We start from the raw sequence: 22,991 nt of genomic DNA on the forward strand, positions 1-22,991 counted from the left end.
CTAGCTTTTAAACATCATAAAAAAATGAATTCAGGTCTCAAAAAAGTAGAATTTAAGTAATTCTCACCCATGAGGTGTCAAAAAGTAAGTATCTTTGCATTGCAAATGCAGACTTAAAAAATTAGAGTTCATCAGACAGATGGCAACCCAGCAACAGCTAAGAAACAAATGATGAATAAAAATTAAAGAAGCTAGGGGGAGTCAGCTAAATCTTACCCCCACAAAGTGAGAGTCACGTCCTATGTACTTACAAGGACGTTGTCAGCAGTATGAACTGGTTTAATTTGGACAACCAATTTACTACTGGTTCTCTTTATATCCAAGATGCAACAAATTTCATAGTCTAAACTAAGCAAAATCAGATAGCAAGGAATCAAACAATTCAATTCATATATCAGATATGACAGGGGATAATTTATAAATCTCTGCTAAATCAACTACATAGCTCACTATCAGTTTTAACACTGTCAGTAAAAATACATTTTTGCTAGATGGTGAGCATAATATTCTATGCTAATTGCTTCTAGGACACTCCTTTAAAGACATATTTTGTTAATCTTCAATGCAGTAAGAAAAAATCTTCAGGTCTGTATGTCCAAAATACAGTTCACATGCATCTTGCTATTCAAAAATAACTGGTCATGTTTCAATTATGCTCCATAGAAATCCTTAGCTTTCTTTAATGAATACAAATATTTTAAACTATTTCAAACGACAAATTATTAAAACTATCCCTAAATGTAAGTAAGTATCGGAATGCCACCCAACATCTACGATTGCCGCTAAAGACAGTACCAGCAGACCCTTCAAAAAGCCTCTGCTAGCATACAGACAACAACAAAGCATGATTAATCATTTTTGCTATAGCAACCACAGCTCTGCAATTACTATAGTGACATGAGAAGAATAGAAAAAAGTAATAACGAAGAGCTCCTACCTGTTTGGAGCAATGTGTCAGCCACGTAAGTGCAGAATTCTCTAGCACATAGCTCTGTTCACCTTAATCAATTGAATTGCCATTTATAATAAATATGTTGCAAAGTATTTCTGATGTATTTTAAAAGGGCAACACAACTTTGCCAATCATTTTCTGTCCTTTGGCCACATACAAACTACTGCCATTATTTAACAGAGGAGAGGGCTACTTATTTTAGAAGGTATGATTTTGACAAAGTATAAGGTTGAGTACATTTCTATAAATATGTTATTTTTTCCATGGAAAATCATGCACATGTGTATGTTTATGTATCTATGAGTGTGTGTACGTATGTGTGTATATATATATATGTATGCATATATGACAATCTTGTAGCTCTTGAAAGACATGCATAAGTATATACATATGTATGGCATATATATCTATATATTTGGTATAGGCATATACATGTGTGTATATGCATACACACACAGCTGCATATCTTTTTTTCATGGAAGTGGCAAGGACGGTGAAAGCCCAGAGCAGAGAGGAAATCCTTTTCTTAAGGGACCTTTAGGGGACAGCAAAAGTCCTCAGTGATAAAGTACAGAAAATGCCAAGAGAGAAAGGGGAGGAAGAGAGAGGCAGGTTTGTTGGCAACTCTGCACCAGGCGTGTTCCCAGTCAGAACAGCTGTGTATCTACACCAATGGTGAAGATGCTTCTGCTCGCCAAGCACCTTGACAGCTCTGGTACTCTCTGCTTACTGCACAACATGCACTGTGGCAAGAACTACTTAGGTAAATGGCAGTACAACTTTTTAGCATACCTCATTTTATATTCTTATGATGTCACTTGGTTCTTTTTGCAGCAAAACTTCTTTCAAGCCTCATTTTGGAAGGTGCTATTTACAACTACAACGTATCGTACCTTAAGATTTCTTTTGATTTATGACAACCACTATTTCATAATTTCTGAAACAATGAAAACTGAAAAAAACAGATATTTATGTCTGACAAATCTTTTCTAGCAAGGCTTTTTCTTTAACTTCAGTACTCTGCAAGCAGAACCTATACTGTAAGTACCTATCTTTTGAAGTATCTAAATACAAACCAACATTGTGCAGTAGGTGAAAGTAATCTGATACAGAGCAACAGTGTGAATGTGAGATCCTGCCTCTTCATTGTTAGATTAGCATGGAATAAAAATCTGTAAAACTAAAACTAACAACTCAGCTAAGATCCTCCTTTGCGTTCCAGCTTCCTTCCTGCCATTGATTGTTGCCTGGGCAATTCTTACAGAGAGCTATTTAGATGTGGGCACGGCTTCTTTGGGGGATGGCAGCTATTATTTGACTTCCTTTACAAAGAATGTGGACTCTAAAAATACATTGCTTCATTTTTTGTACATATCATTTTAGTACTTTATTTACTTCAGTATTCTCAAAAACTCTGTTGAATGAGAAAATAACAATTGATTTGGTTGATTATTGTAAAACTCGTGCTGGGAAGATGAGGAAAAATAACCTGATGCACCACTCGATTTCTTACCCACTATTACGGCAGAGGAAGGAAGAATTAGATATTAAAATCAGATAATCCTCAAGTAGTAAGTTTGAAATCAAAAGTTGAAAATTTCTTTCATAATTGTCAGAGTAAACTTTAATCCTCTACAGAAAATTTATGTTTATAGTATTCTTTCTACAGGGTTAAGAAAATGAAAATATAGACGAGGAATTTAGAGGAAGATGCAGGCAACTGTAAAGCCTGATTGAAAACAAGAATCAAAGAGAGAAAAAAAAAAAAGCCGCCAAAGTTCACAGCCAATACAAAGCTTCTGTAACATTTGTTCCTCAGACCTAATTGTGGATGCTAATTCTCTTCCTTATCTTCCACATACAGAGATTCAGAGCTCTCTACCAATTATTTTCCATTGCCAAGGTAGAAGTCTGTAAGCCATCATATCCAGTCCTTACCAAGTCCAGAAAACAATCTCAAATCTTCTTCCCTCCTTTTCCTGCAATTAAAGACTCCGCTTGGAGAAAGTAAATCTCCTCTCCACATACACACAATTTCAATTAAAGACTTCTACTTCTAGAAACTTCTAGATAACTGCTCAACTCTTTCCATGCAGCTAAAGATGACAAGCCATATTCACATACTCCAAAATTTTAACTTTTCTTTAGTGTTTGAAAAGTTCCAAATTTTCTTGGTGAAGATATCCCAGGGTTTATTAAAATCCCATTAATTACAATAGTGTTTAGAAGCATGTATCATTTGGGCTCATTAGCTACCTAACACAGAGATGAAGTAATTCCTACATAAAGATTGCTTGACCCATTGCCTTCTTCAAAATAAAATCTGACATATGCTTAGCACCTATTACTAATTACATTTCAGAACATCAGCTTGGAAAATGGTTACAAAAATCCTCAATATATATATAAAAAATTAAAATGTGTTCTTTATATTTGTAGAATATACTTAAGTGGCAGTATAGAACAACAGAACCAGATTGTGATATGGAGTCTGATTCTTAAATAAATGACACAGATGTTAAAATCAAAATGATGTAACAAGGTTACCATGTGACAGTATTTTAAGGCAAGTTCAGGCTGACAATTAAAAAGGGACCGACCTTTCAATACCGTCAGCAGGATTAGCCTTGTATCACTTACTTGGGGAGCAAAATTCTGATTTTAGTACACAGGAGGAAAGAAATAAAAAAAAAAAAAAGATTTTTTTTGACCAGAAAACCATTGTTTCCTTTTGTCCATGAAACAACACAGACATTGATCTGCCACAACTGACTGAAGTACCTTATAATAGACAAGTTGAGGCTACTGCACTTGCTAAAAAAAATTGCATATAAATTAAATTTTTCTTCTGTTCTGAAGATTTCCAGAATTTTCAACTAAAACTATCAACTTTTTACCATGTTACATGAATCTTTATACAAATAATTTTAAGTCATTTTTGCTTTGGCCTTTTTAATTGCTGTGTAACTAAATTTTTTATTCCTTTGTTCTTTGATTTAGAATAGTTAACCAAATTAATAAACACTCAGTAGTTTATGAAAATAAAACTCACCAAAATCAGCAAAAACAGACTGTCCAACAATCTGCATACCCTCAGGTTTTTCCTTACTTTTTCCACTTTTAGAGAAATTCCCATCCTATCAAGAGGATAAAAACAACAGAAAAACTCAAATGTAGACAAAGTGATAAAAGTTTGTCTTTTGAACTACAGATAGCAAGAACAGATTTTCCTTGAATGTTTCATTACATATTTTTTCCTTGGCATATAATTTATAATGTCTGTAGCCTCTTGGACAATACTTACAGGTAAGTTTCAAGGAGACAGATCAATGGAAAACACAAAGCTTCAACATTACACCTCTTGATGCAACACCTGTTTTTCATGGTCATTATGTCTACTCCAATATTACTGTTTTCATTAGTGAATTAATACATCATATTAATGCAGCAAGATATTTACCACTTTAGAAGAAAATGGTGTATTTGGTTATATGCTTGAGGTCATAATCTTTATTCATGTAAATCATCTCCATGCAGTAAAGAAGATTAGGCCCTGTGCTCAACTGACCAGAAGAAAAGGATATCATAAAGACAAATATTTTAGAAGCATTTTATAGCATAATACAGTGAAGGCAATTACTTTGCCCACCTTTGTAGAGAGATTTAATAGCTTCTGATAGAGCAATGGAGGTCTTTTAAGATTGATATGTGTACTACAGAGAATTCTAAAATGTATTTGAGATACATATTTTCCTGGGCTGAATGATTTCAAAGCACAGGATTCAATCTTTCTAAATAAAGAATTAATCTATGTATACTAGATGTATTTATAAATAAATTACATTTTTTTAAAAAATAATGAGCAACTCCTTTAATTTTTCCTTTATTCTTTTAAATCTCCTTACATTTGAAGACCACTCAGGCTAAAAACAAAAAAGCTGCATTTCTTTTTTGTTTTGTAAGATTTCCAGCTCAGCAGCTGGCTGAAGAACACCATGCTGACACAGGCAGGATTATATTCCTAGTTCCACGCTGATTCCCTGTGGTATGATGGATACATTTCCAGGTAAATATAGCTTCAAAAATCAATTTCTCAGCTAATTAGAAAACAATACATTAATCATCATCCATTAAAACAAAAAGGCAATTTTTAATACATGCATATGCTAAGATTCCTAACTACAGTCCTTTTGGATAGCAAACTTGGAATAAAAGATGCAGTACTTAGCCTTAAATCAATTATTTACATTACTATCTGGTATAAACAATGAGCTTCTTCACTGATCCTGGCCATTTCTACAGGTCAAGCAAATCACAAGCACAACTGAAAACAAACAGACCAACCAACAAAAAATGATCTTTGCCATTATTACTCATTATTTCTGGTGCCAGATAGAATCCAGCCATTTTTGAAGGTGTAGTTGATTGCTATACGCTGGCATAAAACTTTCGAGCAGGCAAAAAGAAGATGGTTACCTCTTTTTTTTTTTTTTTTAGTTTGTTTAGTGTTTTAATAACTTCTTGAGTGCTATTTGGGTAATGTAGGACTCCCAGGAGGTTCCCAACTGCAACTGCAATACATAGTCTGAAGGTCAGAAGTGAGATTTTTAAACCTCTGCCCCACAAAATCTTACCCGAGACCTGAAGCCACAGCTTTAAAAAGAAAAAAATAAAAAAGCTCAATCTCTTCTTCATAAATCATGTCATGTTGACTAGCGTCAGTAATCTCTTAGAACATCTGAAGTCATATAATGAGTCCTATTAATGTCTTATGAAGTTTGGTTGAACGGTATACTTGATAGTCATGCTAGAGATCCTGCAGAGGAATATATACTGAATAAATAATCTGCTGCAGTGATATTCTGAGACCAAATGCAATACTGCAGTTAGCATCTCTTACCATCTTTTCCACTCCTTCCTAAATGCAGGAATGACAGGTAGCCTCATCTGTTTCTTAAGGTATTATGTGTTAAGTGAATAGTTACTTTGTTTTTCTCCTTACCTTATTTACCCAAGTCTCAAATTCAATATTTTTTGAATCTGGTGATGTAGTAAGGAACAAATCTGCAAATATAAACATAAGATAAATAAAACATTTTACATTAGACTATACACAAATATTTATCTCACTCTATAAAGTTAATACACTATTCTTATATAAAATATACGTATTATATATAACTTACAACTTAAATTTATATTCCAGTTGTGTTTTGGATGCATATGTATTAAATAAGATTAAAAAAAAAATCTTTCATCCCTTGTAGTTTTCTGTATAAACATACATATCTTCTGCACTCACCTTCTGCATTTGCATTGGTTTTATACTTTAGCCTCATATGTACTAGTGTTGAAATGTTATATGTATGCACATTGACAACATTTCTTTACGGTGAAGTTAGATCTCAAGCCTAAAACCTATATGCCATTGCATTCTTAACAAGTTAAAATTAAAATTGAAAACAGGTAACAGCGACAGAATTATTTTAATGGTTGAGCAGTACAAATGAAAGCCTCAGAGGTTTCATCAGACAATGCCTGCTTAAGGTGGAGTTTATACTTTTCATTATCATTTAGGAAAACATCCTTAAAAAATAAGAGGGGAGGAAAACAGTTTATAAAGGGAATTAGAAAAAAAAAATCATTTGTTTTTTTCAGTGTCTTCCTCCCCCAGTTTAAAACATCATTATTTCAATTAAAACATGATGCTTATTATGCGGACAGAAGAAAAAAAAAAGACTTTAAAAACTAAATATTAATGCCTCCCCCCTGAGGTGGGATGCTGAATAAGCAGGTGGAATTCTGTTCAGGGAATTTACAGTGACACACTAAGGCCTATTGTCTTCCATCAAAAAATAAAGTTCTGCTTACAGATTGCTCCCCCCACCTCCCAAACCAGAAAAATATGCTAGTTAATTTTATTTCCCTGAAACCTGAACTGTACACTAAGAAAGCATACAGTATATAATTGTCAAAACCTGCATAACTGACACTATTTTTATTATTATTTTTACATGTACAACTATAATTTAAGATTTTTTTCTTAGAAAGTGAATTTTCATGTCGAAATAAGAATTTCAAGTAGGTTATAGTACATTTGCATTATAATCGGTATTGGAATTTGCAGTTCCTGTGGGCTGGGTATATAAATCCTGTCACAATAGGAGCTTTAGGCATTAGATACAACTACAGAGCAAATGACTAATACCTGATTGGTAAATCAAGTTGCCTGACCTTTCCTAACCTTTAGCAGACATTTGGGTGGCACCATGGCTGTTTTCTGCCCACTTCTCTGACTGGGTTTCACGCTGGGCAGTCATGACCTCCTACCTTTAACTGCTCAGGCCATGTCCCTGCGCGCGCCCCCGCGCAGGACGCGATCCTGGGGAGCACCGACCTGGCATTCCCCTGGTAACACGACGCTGAGACGCGGCAATGACCCCATCCCAGGAATAGCGATGGGAAATCCAGCTCTAACCAGCTGGCTATTATTAGGGCAAATAAACGCATCAATTTTAAATTCTGCTTCTACAGTAGAGAAATCCAAATAGAAAATATAGATACGAGCCAGTTATGTTGAGGAAGTCTATAGCTCTGTAAGTCACTTATTTTACATTAAAACTATATTCTTTAAAAATAAAAACACCATAAACAGAGCAGCATTATTCCTGATAGTGATTCAGCTTGCAATGGAATTCCATTTAATGATCATTCTTAATTTTAAAACTTTTTCTAAAGGAGAAAGTCGGAACTTCTCCCTGTTAAGAAAAAAAATCCTTTTCTTTGATAGAAAAAAAATGTGGCACTGCATATAACACACTTACAGTAGATCATTTAGAACAGAGAAATGAAAGTCCTTAATTTATTGGAAGCCACATAAACAATACTAAAAAGTAAAGTAACCAAAAGTAGCAATATAGTTTTTCTTTTTTTTTATTTTATTTTGGGCTTTACAGAGCAAATGTCTCAGATTATAGCTCCTCAGAGAACATAATGGCCATGTTCTGACTGTACAAATATTCCAGACTGTAGCTCTAAGCTGAACAACAGGAGCCAGCTGCACACTCTGACTGGGGAACAGCAACAGTGAAGGAAACTGCACAGAGTACTCGGCCCTAATCTTGAAACACAGCCATTTCCAGCTCACTCCAATATCAGTAAATTACTTCTAATGAAGCACAAACAAGTACACTGTTACACTTACACATGTGATTTGTGAAAGTACGTGACAAAAGGAAAGTTCAACGTGAGTTCTTCCTACACATTAAAAAAATGCATATTTTTTTCCTTTCTCAATCTGATGCATATTACACCAACTGTTTTGCTCTCAACTTAAACTGATGTCATAACAAGCATATAAAAATATTCAGAAATACAACTGCATGGCCAATTGCAATAACAGGAAGGCAAGGAACGACAGGCATATAAAACATCAGACAGTAGAGCCAGAATCAAAAGTAGCTTTAAAGTAAACATTAAACTTTGGGTGAGGGGGGAAGCAGGAGGAGAGTCACAGCGGCTAGGATGTCACCCAGCTTAATAATAAAAAAAAAGCAAATACATTTTGCGATCCACTGTGTGGGAGAAATAAATCAAGACACTATATGCAAGTCAAACTACAAAGAGCTAATACGAAGGCAATAATTTAAGATGTCTAACATGTTTACTATGCTTAAAAAAGAGGAGGTGCTCACAGACGAAAACTTTTTGTTCCTCCTCTATACAAGCCAAGTGTTTAAACGTGAACACATTTGTTTTCACATTTTGAAACTACAAGACAGAGCTATGTTTGTGGAGGATGCAACCTGAAGTATGATTCTTTGTTTTGCAAGAGAGACGTGCTGAATAATGCCTTCTATAGCAACTTGAAGCTGATTAAACTCAGCCATACACCTGTATCTCAGCAAAAAGTACCCCCTCAAAACAAAAACAAAACAACACAACACTCAACAGTTAATCTTTCACTTTCACCCTTCAGTATACTTCTGTCTCTCCTTTTCCCTAACTTGAGGCATATACCTCATGTTCAACCACAAGCACAGACATGCCCACAACAGCTTGAAGCCACTGCATGCTACCAGCACAGTGAGATGCTACTATGCAAGGCAAAGACAGCAGCTTGCACTGCAGAAACACCAGAGATAACTAGCGCCATGCTGCTCCAAAGCTACTGCAATGAGCCATGACTTCCCTTCCAACAAACTGATACACATACAGCCACACATCCCCTGATACACCATCAGTTCAACTAATTCAATTGGTATTATAGTACCAATTTTCCTCCTTTTTTTAATCCCTAAACCTTCTTACAAACCACACATCTCATTCTCACATATTTTCATTAGTGATTCCTCTCCCCTTATACTAAATCAAGAAACCAAGTGTTTAATATTTAAAAGTAAATCCCCTTTTTGAAAAAAAGAGATAATTCAAAACAAACAAAATAAAACATTTACCGGAAAAGCAGGATAAAATACTTCATATAAGATAATTTGAAAAGTCAGTTCTCTAAGGATATTTTGCCAGGTCGTCTCTGGCAGGCAGTTCTGGTAGCAATTTCAGCTGAAGAAAACAAAAACCGTTCGCACACAGATCTACAAGTTTAAAAGCAAAGATAAAGTACGGAGTGCTGGATAATGTGCTCTGCTCAGATGCTCATGGGCATATACTTACATATACTTACAGCCTGTATTTATACGCTCAAATAGCCCTGAGCTCAAGAAACTTCAGTAACTACAACATACACAAATGATATTTATGGAAACTTTTACTGGACAACAGGTACACAAATGGACACTAAAAGTAACAGGAAAGGATGTATCTTCTAACAACCCCATTACAACAATTATAGGTTTGGAGAAACACCATGGAAATGGATGGCAGCGGGACAGATTCAGCCTGGCCACTTTCTACACAGTGTGTTCCTACTGCCGCTGCCAGAGCAAGGGTGTTGCTGTGAGGACCACTAGGCTAAGCCCACAGGGCAATTCACCCTTAGAAGGTGAATTGCCCTGTGTCCTAAGGTGTCCTGACCTTCTTAGGTGTCCTAAGTTGGGACAGTTCTTTGCTACAGGGCCCTGCTCCCTACAGGTCCATCCCCCATCCTCATCCCACAATATTCTGCACGCAATCCCAGGCTCTCTCATTGCAGGCTTATGCAACTATGCTACTCTTATCCCACACACTCCTATATCCTCCTCTGGTGACTCCTAATCCATCTGTTAACACCCTCATCTTGCAGCAGTTCACCATCCCGTGTTTGCTTCTCACCCGCTCCTTCTAAATTCCCTACCTTCAGCTCAGATTTTGCACCACCTACTGATGTCTATTCCTCCTCCTTCCTATGTGTCACGTCTACTTTTGCTCCCTGTGCTCAGCTAAGGGCCCAAACGCTGGCTACTCTAGAGCTGCAATGAATGGGAAGGCTTTGTTAATCACAGGCTGTGATATGGTCTATACAGATAAATACTTTAGAGGGGAAGGACTATCAGTTAAGGCAAACAAACAAAAATGTTTCAAACTGTCTAAATTATGTTTCAAAAAAATGTCTAAAATGTTTCAAACTGACTAAATTTTGCTGGGCTTAATATTAGAATAACAAAAACCTGTTCAAAAACATCTTCCTATCTTCAGAGAATATGTTTTGAATCCTTGCTTCAAAGGAAACAAGCCATAGATTATTTAGGAGGGAAAAAAATTATCAAGTACTAAAGGAGCTCCACCTCCACTTCAGTTTGTGAGAATTGCTAAGCAAGTGTTACTGAAGGTTAGAAAGGGCTCCAGCTGGCAGATGATGGACAGCTCTCAAGATTTCAGCCCAACTGCAGAATTTCAGGCATCTTACTAGGGGAGAAAGTATTCCCAGCTCCACTTCCAACAGCCCTTTTTCTTATTAGTACTGCTAGGAAGTAAAGAGGAAGCATAAACACACAAAATCTGCTCTATGTTTGCTCCTGAATATCCATGCATTTTCCTTCACTTTTGAGTGTTGTAAAAAACAGCACTATTTATAGACTTAGTGTTCATTTCGCAAATGACTGATGTGACCTTTCTGTTGAATGTCAGAGGGCTTTACTTCAGAATGAGAACCTTCAGCATCTCTGCTTTTCTTCAGAACCACCATGTTACAAGCAATATTCATTTAAGTTACAGCTTGACTTTGCATTTTACTTCAGAACTTTAAATTAATAAAAATAAAAAAGAAAATGTCTTTTTAAAAAAAACAGTATCAAAATGTAGGAACAGGAATGTGAGCTTCCATCTTAAAAAATAAGATACTAACTGAATAGAACATACATTTGTATATATTAAAAATCTTGTTTATGGGGGAGCTTAGGTGCAAATATTTATGTGAGATTAGCACACATATTTAATTATCACTCAGTCAGAAGTTTCTTGCAGATATAAATGCGTCTAGTTGCATGTATCAGCATACGGAAACAATGTGCTGAACCACTAATCTGCTTTTCCACAGATCTAAGTGGCTGACAGAATGGGTAAGCTGTCAACTCTATTAAAATCTTTCAAAGCCACACAGCATAAAGACTAACAAACAACCTTATTGCCTCTATTGCCAGTTTAGAGCGATTCATTTCTAGGGGAATCCCAGCCTGAGGGTATTTGAAAATATAAAAGAGAAAGGGGGGGGGGAAACACCCTACTTTCAGTCAAGCTAGTAATTTTGATATGTACAATCTTAATTTTATGCAACAGCATTATAATTGCAGTCAATTGCTTTTCCTTACTACATATTTCTTTCTGGTTTTGCTTCTATTAATAAACTTTGTACTTCTGTTAATTATTTTTTCACTCAGGTATAGCAGCCTTCATTATTTGTTACTCAGATTTGTCCGGCAATCAGTTTGATTGGGGATTTTGGGGGCTAGTAATTAATTTGTTACAAAACAGTTGGCATTCAGATGGTACCAATAACATGGCTAGCTGAAATAGTTTTTACAGTATAGATATAAGGACAAGCACCAATACTAATGAATTTGCAATTAACTTGTAATGAATTTTTGGTAGTGTTCACCCAAAATACTAAGTTGGGGAACCATTTCATCTAGTAACCTTATCTTCTGAAATATTTAAGCAAAATGAAAGGACATTCCAAACAAGCTAATTTGTTCTGCAAAGTTTTAAGAAATATATGAAGAGGTTGTGAATGACTTTTCCATGAGAGCCAGTACTAAAGCTTTTCAAATGATTCTTTCAAAAATTAATGTTTATCAGAACTATGTACTAAAGCAGATTATAAACAACTATAAAAAACATAATTATAACATTTAAATCCCTGTTCATTTTTGAGTGACTATAGAAAAAAATCTGTATGTATTAATTCACAAGCATCATTTAAATGGAAAAGCTGCAAATTAGTTTTTATACAGAACATTTATGTTTCTGATTATGCAAATCAGGTGGGACTATTCTTCTTTTAGCATTTAAAATATGACGTTTTACAGTGGAAATTCTGTCTATCTTCAGAAAAAAAGGCCAACAGCATATTTTCAAGCAACTGAAGATGACCACTCAGCATTAAGAGTACTTTCAGAACCCTTTTTCACATTCAGTGCTTCCTAGGGAAAGTGCTATTTGGGCCAGAACCAGTTTTCCTCTCGCTTATAACAGCTATTGATTCCCATAAAAATACATTAGCAACCCATATTTCCTTAATGGTAATAGGATACAGATCATGCATCTTTGTAAAGCATGCTGGTATCCTCAAACAATAAAATTTGAGTAGAACTCAAACTGTAGTTTGAACCACAACACAACTATATCAGTAATAAGTAGTTTGGAATGGGGATCTCTTCCTAAATACGCTTCTTAATTCCTAAGTTTTCGTATTCAAAATCATTATACAACTCGTAAGCTACCAGATCTCTCACACAGTAGCCTATCCTTCACAGAATGACTAGAGTTGGAAGGACCTTTGCAGATCATCTAGTCCTTCTCTCAATTATTTTGTTACTGAATGAATATACTAGTTCCCAAATTAGGCTTCTCAAATTTAATTAGTTTTCCATTTCCAAATTCACACTCAAGTAACAGGAACCACAGAGATGTATCCTTTGCAAGTAAAAATGGAAAAGACAGCAAGACAGGCCACGTATCTCAGTGATGCTAAAGCAGGTTTCATTTATGGTTCATCTATCCTCCACTACCACCCAATTCTCATATATATTCTACTTAACAAAAAGGTCATAAAGTCAACAAAATCCAAAATGATTTAGCAAGTACTTCAATTCTTTTATCACTCTGGAAAAATGTTAGCTTTATTGTTATGCATACAACTTATTATAATTTACTGTACATATTCTTTCTGTTGTAATGACCAAAAATACATTTGGTAAAGAAATAATAATAATGAAAACAACATTCAGATCGAGAATTTAGTATGGAACAGCAATCTGCTCCGATATTACTGTATTTTCTTTCAGCCACCTTTTCGACAAGCTGCACACGTTTAAGAGTAATATTCATAAAGAGCAGGCCTTCCAATAGCCTGCATCATTAGGCATGCCATGCTAGGGAAGGAACTTCCCAGTCTTAAAGAGGTGAAATAGAAACTGCATGTGCACACTTGCACAGGCATGTGTTGATACAGAAGTCATACTGCCTTTAAGCTAGTTTACTGTATGCCTGAAGAAACTGGTTATGACCCCAAAATGCCTTGCCATATTAGCATTTCTAAATCTACTCCACTGACTGGCTAGGTCTTTTCAAAGTCTTACTGGTTTCCTCCAATACGTTCTATACCGAATCTGCCTCTTCCTACGGAAACGAAGTTTTGCTTCCCTTACTCTACCATCTCAACTGATGTAAGGAAGTAGCCCTCTTTGCCAGGTTGCTGACAAAACCCTGACAGATCTGCTTCAGAAGACGGCATTTGTAAATCAGGGCCTGAGTCTGAGAGGGATAAGGCTGAGGTAAGAGCCATCTCTGCTATAAATAGCTGCTTTTTCTGCAAGGCAAAATCAAAGACACATTCTTCTTTACCCTCTTCACTCAGAGGAGACAATTTTCCACCTAGATCCTGCCTGTAGTATCTTGGAAAATAGAGACCCTCTGTGGGCATAGCATCATCCCTAATTAACACCGCCTTGTGTAACTGGTGTTCAGAGAGAGGAGCTGGACAATCATCTGCCATCAGCCTCGCGGCACTCGGCAGCCTGGCTCCTGCTGCGCTGCCCACCGGCTTAACGGCTCGGCCCAATTCCCGTCAGTTCTGGCTTTTCCCACAATTAGCACTTACTGGCTTTTATAGTCTCAGTCAGAAAGTGGTTAGTCTTTATTCTTTAGAGGGATAATGACACATTGAAATGTTGTTAAATGACATGGAATTTTACAAATGCATATTTGGGGGATGAGATTAAAAATGGTTATAAGTTAATTCCACCAGTGTGCGCTCCAGTGGCTTGGCTGTAATGATACATATTCCCAGAAAAACATAAAGTAGAAATAGAGTAGGTGGATATGCAGCAGATAGTGTTAAAAGACAGCATGCACTGACTTTCAGTTTCTTGAATATCGCATTGATCCTCTGAAAAAAAAAAAAAAAATATATATATATATATATATAGTTCCCTGATAACAGCTGTAGTCAGCACGGAATTCTGCTATTGCACCTAATTGACAGCAGAGCAGCTACAACTATCCTGACTTCTTCTAAAGACTCATATATTTTTTTTTTTCTTTTTTAAACCTTAACACAATTGCCTTTTGCACCACTTTGCGTATATTATCTAAATTGATGTGTTCACTGCAGTACTCAGAAAAAACTCTTATAAAAAGTAGATCCCTCTGGTACACTTAAACAGTAGGAAAATCTGCAGCCTTGCAAAAAAATTATATTGGCAGCAAGCTATGAGTCAAAACTAATTTTTAAACAAACACGTTTCCCAGTGCCAAAGCCTTATCCTCACAGATAGAAGTCATTGCCATGAAACCGTGTTTTTTTCTTTTCAATGCTTCCATTAGCCTATTTCAATCATTCCAATTAGAACTTACTCTGGAATTACTCAGAAACACTCATACTTATGCAAATAGTCCGGCATATTCCCTTATCTTTTGGAAAACATTTGTCAGACCTCAGTTATGCTCACGTGTGTTTGATCTACAAGTATAAAGCAAGTCAGGTTAAGACCAACACTCAGGAATTTCTAGAAGATCACACTGTGTCTGCCTTCTGAAAGCTTAGACAAAACTTTGAGATAAAATGGGTGTTTCTTTTCTCTAGAAAGCCCTATTTATTCTTTATCTTGATGAGGAAAGTTATGGGCAAGAAAGGTGGTAATGGCAAAAATAGAGCAGTCTCAGCACTGAGGAAGAGATGTAGATAATTTAACCAATACTGGCTTCATCTTGTGAAAGAGCAGGGAGTTATTCTGCTCCTGTGCAGTGTTCAAAATCAAGTGGACAAATGCAAATTAAAATAAAAGGATAACACTTTGCACAACATTTGTAGCGAGCGATAACAGCTTTGCAAATAGCAAAACAAACACTCCTTCCCTCTCTATTCGAGGAATGAAATAGTGACCTGGCATTACTGAATACTTTTCTTGGGTAAGAGGGAGGCCAAAAGAGTAAGAGCAATTTGAGTCTAGAATGAAATGACTGTATGTGGGTGTGTATGTGTGTCTGTATTTATTTTAAAGTGCCATTCATGACAAATAAGCCACAAAAGGCCAGATAATTTGTTTATAATCATAACATTATGGTTGTTTTAATACAGAGTTCTAGTTATATTTTGATTAATACAGTATCTAGCTGCTTTAAAAGACAATCTATTAAGTTCTGAGGTTAATATATACATAGAACAAGGTTAGCAGCTTCCATCAAGAGCCAAAACCAAAAATATAATATAATTAGATAAGAATCTGCCATTAAGCATAACGGTGTCTTCAGAATTAAGATTTAACTGATTACAGCTCAAAAATCACCTGGGAGCGGAATGATTAGCTATCAAGAAGAAAACAATCTACATTTATGGGTATAAACTAAGATGTAGGACTCAAAAAGAAAACACATTGTAAATGTTCTGGGACATTAGGTTTCTAGATTCCCAAAGCAAAACATCATCAGAGAATTAACCATCAGAAAACAGTGAAGAGATTAGCAATTAGTTTATAGCAAGCTGTTACTGGCTAATGATTTTTCCACTTTAGTTTCCTCAAAATCAGATTTATGCATTTTCTTTCACTGTATGTGAACAGATACTCGAAACTGCACTCGCACTGTGCCAGGGTTTAACTGACAGGCAGGTAACAAAAGCAGTACTTCCAAACTTGGGAATTGCGTGACTGAATAAGGCATGGAATACTTTAATGCATTCGAAGACATATTAAGAGAAAGATGGATGCAGTATGATTCACAATACAGTACGATTCACAGTCCAGGCAGTTTGTCTTATATGCATTCATATGAATGCATTTAAATATTTGCAGGGCCATGAGCTTTTTCTTTTTGGTAGACTAAACACTTGTGTACACAAATTTATTGCTTATTAGTAAGTCTTTTGTTGAAGTAATTAGGGATTTGAATTCCAGCTTAGGAAATTAGCCTTAGCCCTAACTGAACATTTTGTATTTTACAACATCTTAATTAGAAACATTCAAATTACAGAACTAGAAAAAAAAAACTGTAGCGAGGTAATTGCTATTTTTAAAAAATAATTTTACATGAAGCACTTAAAACATGATAAATTGAAACTTGATTTTTGTCAAAAGTATTTCTCTGAAAATGCTCACTATGGCAGCATATATACCAACATAAATAAATACGGCATAAATAAAACATGAGTCTACTGCATCATTCATATCGATGCACAAACGTCCTTTCTATGTGATCTTTACAAATTTCTTCTACCCTTCTCTGCCCCAGTTTCCAGCAGTAACATCCCTTTTCCATTTTTTGTCTGCAAAATCTTCAGTGTAACAACAGTGTTTGATAATGTTTTAATAAGCAAACATTATTCCATCGCTAGCTCTCGACTAGCACAAGACAAGCATTTACTTTGAACTGAATGGATTGGAACAATTAAATTACTTTTTACCTCCTTCACTATCAGCCAAAACAGATAGACCTTGTTGAAGTACTGGTTTTAAGTTACATAATGTAAATCTTCTGGACTTTTTGAGAGTGGCTTCTCACGTGGGGAACATGCTTTGGAGATGCTCACCTAGACTGTCGTGCTCTAGAACACGTCTAAAGTCAAGGGCATTCAGGCAGGCTATTACTAGCTTCAAGATTGTTTCTTAAAGCTAGCTGTTAATCACACTCATCCTTAGTTTCTATTACATATTACTAAATATGTCTCATGTCTATGAAAAATAAGGAAGATGCCCTCATCTTCCAGCCCACCTTAGTGCACGTAGGCACAGTGATGTCGGAATAGGACAGATTTCTGATCTCAGATGACCAGGTACCCAGTCTACACCCTTGGCAAATAATTAGTAGATACCTGAATAATACCGTACTATTCAGGTGCTAAGAAAAACATATGACTATATGTAACATTTTTAAATATGGCCACTATCTCAAACATTTAGAGATATAAAAAGCAGCAATTACACATACATATCATTTCTTGTTGAAATGATTGCTGAAGTCAGGAAGATGTGGCATATCAAATTGATCCAAAGGAATAATAACAAAAACTCATTTTCAGACATTATACCTTTTAGTATTAAAAAGACATTAAGATTCATATTTAAATATACAGTTAAATTCATGTTTTAAAATCCAAAGAGATATTCTACTTTTCATGAAAGCAAAAGAAACTGGAAAAATCTTTAACTGCTGAAGAAGAAAATAACTACAACATTTAAATGCACATCCAAATCCAAATATACCAACAAAAGACAGCAGAACTATTTCTGTCTGAAGTTCAGCGATGCCTTCACATGCAAAACCCTTGCACGTCCATTTAACAGGGTACCCCATCGTATCAAAGTGCATGGCTTACTGAAGTCCAGGCATCTGAAATATAACTATGAGATAGATTAATGCTACTGTAACTTCTTATATTGCTTAATAAATGCCAGTTGTATAACACTAAAAATTCACTGATACCTTTTAAATCAATACTGATTGCTTTCCGGGAAGTTTTACTTAGTGAACAGGTAAATGGCTTAAATTCACGAACATGAATGTGAAAGAGCAAAATGATTAGAACATCTAACAATCAAGAAAGGCCAAGGGTGCTGGGATTGTTTAACCTTGAGATGGGCTTGGAAGGAGGCTCAATGTGTATAAATATCTCATGAGAAGGCACAGAGAAGATGAAGTTAAACTCTTCTCAATGGTGTCAGTGACAGGATGAGAGGCAATGGGCAGAAACTAATATACAATAACATCCACCTAAATTTAACAATAAGCCTTATCAATTGGAGTGATTGAGCACTGGAACAGGTTGCCCAGACGTTGAGTACCACCTGTGCTTGGGATAATGCACACTTAGCACTTATACACTAGACTCTTGAGCTTTCTATCTACTTTATCCTCATTCACAAAGCACGCAGACACTCTTCAATAACTGCATACTTTTGCAAATTTTTATATGAATTATGTAGAGTTGCTAACTCAAAATTATTAAAATTGAATGAATTAAATTGAATGAATTAAAAACTATACGCAATTGCAATTTCTACATGATGACAATCTATTTAAAAACAGCAGCAACATTACTAGCTGAAGCAACCTAGTTTAAATCTCTCCAAGAAAGATTAGTATCATCTTTGTTCTAGTTAGTGGATTTGGGGATTTATAAAGCCCTTACACAGTTAGCCTTTCATGAAGCATTCTTCGGATTAAAAGCATCTTTATAAACATATTCTCATACAATGAAATCACAACAATTCAACTTCATTTCACCCAGAGTAGGAGAAGCATGCCAATTAAAATCACTGTTTTGAGGGTTTAATTTCTTGGCAGGTTGAAAATGAGTTAGTCTAGCAAAAATATTCTGAGCCCAGAGAGGATTTTTTTTTTCTTTTTTATGTCAAGCATACTTTAAATCTCCTAAGCTGTTTATAATGACACAGTTGCCAAAAATAGACTAGCTAAAAATCACTGAATTGGCTGCACCTGTTACAGAATAGAAGAGAGCCTCAAAGTATTGCAGAATACTAGAAAATGGTCTTAAAAAGAAAGTAAAAGATGGGTTTGTTGTTTTAATCTCAGAAAGAAAAAAAAAAAACCACAAGTGTATCCAATTTAGGTACAACTACAACTTAATATTCATGAATAGTAGCATTCCTCATGAGCATATGCTGACTTTTTCCACAGGATCGAAACAAACAAACAAAAGAACAAACAGCAATATCAAATATGCTATTAAGTCTTTTAAACAACAGCATTTTAATATGCAGTGTTATCCTGCTTTCTCACCAGTACCTCCTTTCTAATCGATATAACTTTGATGCAGACCAGGACCCGTCCTCAGTGAGGTTCTGCTCACAGAACTTAGCAGAGGCTAATACCAAATCACAAGGATCCTCTCATTTGCACTAGCTCTGCCAGAACTACCCAGTAAATTACAGACCTCCACTTACAGTGCAAAGGAACAACAATGAAAACCACACTCCTCCCTTAGCTGGGGCAATGCTGCCTTACAGCCCCAGCAACGCTAAGGAGAAACACAGATTAAAAACAAACACACACAGGAAAAACATCCAGCTATATTTTTCAAAGCCCATCCTAGACATAGGGCTGGTGGTGTGCATATAACAGCAGTACCAGCACCTTATTTTGGTACTGTTTGGCAAATTCACAATATTACCATTTCTACATAATTACTCTTTTTTTTTTTTTAATATCTGCTGACTACTTCTATGAGTCATTTACCAAACTCTGTACAGACTAACACAAATTGCATGAGACTGACAGAAAATTAAACAGACATTTGTTGGAAAAAGAACAATGAAACTCAAATTGCAATTTCATGCTTGGTTAAAGGCAGGCTAAAACTGCGGCTGCTGAAAGAAGAGTCTACTTTTCCTCTGTGCTTACAACAGCCTGGCAATCTTGAAGCAGCATGGTGGGTTGGATCAACTTAATAAGCCAAATGAAAATGAGTTCTCTTCCCCAACACATTACATCGCCCCAAAGAGGCACTCGCTGAGCAATTTCTATAGCTGATAACTGCGCAGAAAGGGTCAGAGGATTGGTGGCTTTTTGTTTGGCAGCTAGGTAGTCTTGTACCAACACCTATCAGTCACGAAATATCAGATATCAACGATATGTACACGTAAGGTATTATTTTTCAGCACTATACCCCTTGCTCACAGGTGGTCCAGATTTCACAATGACATCAAAAGTCAACCTTTAATTCCGCTCTTGAAAGCGGTGGGTTATTTTAAGAAAACAATTTTATGGTGATATTTTTTTCAGTTTCCTTCTCAGGATGTATTGCTTTCCTTAATTTTCCTTAGCATCTCAATCTAACATAAACACCAGACTTCAGTCTGAGCAATTACATTTTTGCTGTTACACACAAATAAAAATCATGATCTTCACATAGTTTGTGGTGAGAGCTTTTATAATATATGAAACTACTTTAATATAGGAATTTTCATACAATACCAGCGCTAACTAGAACATATTGGACATACTGTAGATTAACTATCCCTCATAAAGAGATTTAAGCACCATTCCCCAAAGGGTCCTACTACTTGATCAACTTACTATTATTCACATACAATGCACATCTGCTCTCCCCATTCCACTAAAACAAAATTCCAAAGGATTATGGAGCTAGGTGTTTTAGAATTAGTTATTACATGACATATATGATTGCTTAGCATAATCAATTTAATTTTCCAGTTTGAATTTCCATTTGACAGCTTCATGCAGCAATTTGCCAGCACTAAAAATTAAGGTTTGATTATGTACTAGAAAAATCAACTTAATCCCTAACATTTAAAAGCAAATGAATTAAATAAGCCTACAGTCTTCTCTCTCTCAATTCCATGCTACTAAATAGAAAAAAAAGAAACAAAAAAAATCCACAAAACAACCACAAATGAAAAAATGTTCCAAAATTACCATATATGAATTAACGTATATTGTAACGTAACGTAAAATATCTAGCAGAAGACAAAGCACTACAAAATTTATTTACTGCATGAAGAAAAAATTTTAGCATAATATTTAAATATGCTTTTGTATACAAGGGATAAATATGGTCACTATGGTAACCCAGGCTAAATTGCATTGCATGTTACATCAATAAAAGAATACAGTTTATCTACCATAAGAAAATGTGTTTCCTGTACTTGTGTTTGTAAAACACTGACTTATAAATTCCACTGTTGTAGGAATAGAAGTCCACTGCTGTAAAAACCCTCTTGAATGAATCATCAATATTCAGAATCAAGATGAAGAAAATGTGGCAGCTTCTGCTGCAAAGTCCGAATACTACAGTATAATGTCATTGAAAAATGGGAAATGCAGCTCTGAGGGTGAACAGGAAATTATTCAGAACAAACAATAGTTTTGATTAACAGCACAAAGTATAAGACTTTATTAGCTTATTCAATAGCAATTATTTTCAAAAAAAAAAAAAAAAAACTGAGAGCAATTCAAACTGTAGGTATTGATTAAAGCTCAAAGTAGTAAAATCGCTTAATTAATGAACATGACAATGTAGAATCAATTTTTGAAAAGCCTATCATACTGAAGTTGGTTAAAATACAGAAGGCAATTAGAAGTAATGCATTACTTTATATATTTGTCCCAAGTATAGTTAGGAAGGTATTTAGTAGACTGGAGATACTCTAGACCAAAAAAAAAAGTAAAAACAAAACAAAATAAAGCAAATAAAACCTCACATGACCAGTACTATTATAGTGGTTGAGTATAAAAGGTTTATGGCTTACCAGCAGTAAAGTCATTATTCAGATCTATAAATGCATGAGAGTGCGGTATGTACATTTTATTGGGAGTGTCCAATGCAGGATGCCATGAAAAGTTTCTACAAGACAGAAAGAAAAAGCAATGCATCTCATCAATGCTTAAGGAATGTTAATGATGAAAACATATATCTATTAAAAAAGGGACAAAACGAAAGGGCCTTCAGCTGGTTTCTGTCAACTGTCCAAAGCGACATTTTGTTCACAAGAAAGTATTACCACCAAGGAAGCAAAATTTAGTGCCTGGACTTCAACTGTAAGTGTTCAAATATTGACCCTGCCTTTCTGCCCAAGCAGGTTTGTTTCTACTTTTTTTTTTAAAAAAAAATCTACTTAAAGATGAAAAAAAAGGACATAATCACATTCTGTATAAAGCAGCTGATGGATTTTACACAAACAGAAAGCCCCTATCGCATCAGACTATAAACTATGTGATTCACAAACACGTGACAACTTTTACATACGCTCCTGCATCCAGCTAGAGGCTCTGCCTAGAAATCCATAAAAATTAGCAAGCCTTCACCATGTTTTCCTGAAAATTTAAAAACTGTTTAAAATTACATCTATTATTAAAGGAATTATTACTGTTGCAAAGTAGTGTTACAAGCATAGTATTTACTGTAATATTTCAGAGATGATCATAATGTTCTACAAACCTCTATAGTAAGAACAGAGAATATGGAAACCTTTTGCTATATATCTTTCAGTAAGTTCACTCAAATCACAACCTATTATGTTAGGTTCAGTTTTTATTAAAAAAAAAAAAAGTAGTAAGAGTTACATATTTATCAGCTATATGGAAAGTCTTAATAAATACTTATCAAATTTTGAGAATTTAATTTAAAAACACAGTGAAATGCTATCATGCCTCTAACCAAAAGCTGTATATGGTATTTTTATTTGAACCTCAGAAATATGTATGGAATGTGCAAAAGTATTGCTTCCAAAAATATGATGCAATGCTAATTACTGGTCATAATTACCAAAGCAGTAACACATCAAGTATGCCTGACATTTAGTTGCTTGTAATCATGGGTTTAGTCATAAGTAAACACAAATGTACACCTCCCATGTTTGTCAGCTGGTATCTAGCACTTCGATGCCTTTATTACATGATTATGTTATAC

General features: G+C 35.2%; 1 protein-coding gene across 1 annotated transcript in view; it reads right to left on the reverse strand.

Moving 5' to 3' along the window:
- ITFG1 (integrin alpha FG-GAP repeat containing 1) overlaps nucleotides 1-22,991 on the reverse strand; it is a 76,783-nt gene that overhangs the window by 45,634 nt on the left and 8,158 nt on the right. Inside the window, exons 6-8 of the mRNA XM_088530885.1 lie at nucleotides 21,832-21,926; nucleotides 5,955-6,016; nucleotides 4,005-4,089 (exon numbers count right to left, since the gene is read on the reverse strand). Coding sequence (XP_088387011.1) covers nucleotides 4,005-4,089; nucleotides 5,955-6,016; nucleotides 21,832-21,926 — 242 coding nt within the window. The remainder of the gene's footprint in view (nucleotides 1-4,004; nucleotides 4,090-5,954; nucleotides 6,017-21,831; nucleotides 21,927-22,991) is intronic.

The sequence above is a fragment of the Tinamus guttatus genome, unplaced genomic scaffold, assembly GCF_059628265.1.
Source record: "Tinamus guttatus ecotype Peru unplaced genomic scaffold, ASM5962826v1 Tinamus_guttatus_pri_ptg000389l, whole genome shotgun sequence".
Classification (NCBI taxonomy): Eukaryota; Metazoa; Chordata; class Aves; order Tinamiformes; family Tinamidae; genus Tinamus; species Tinamus guttatus.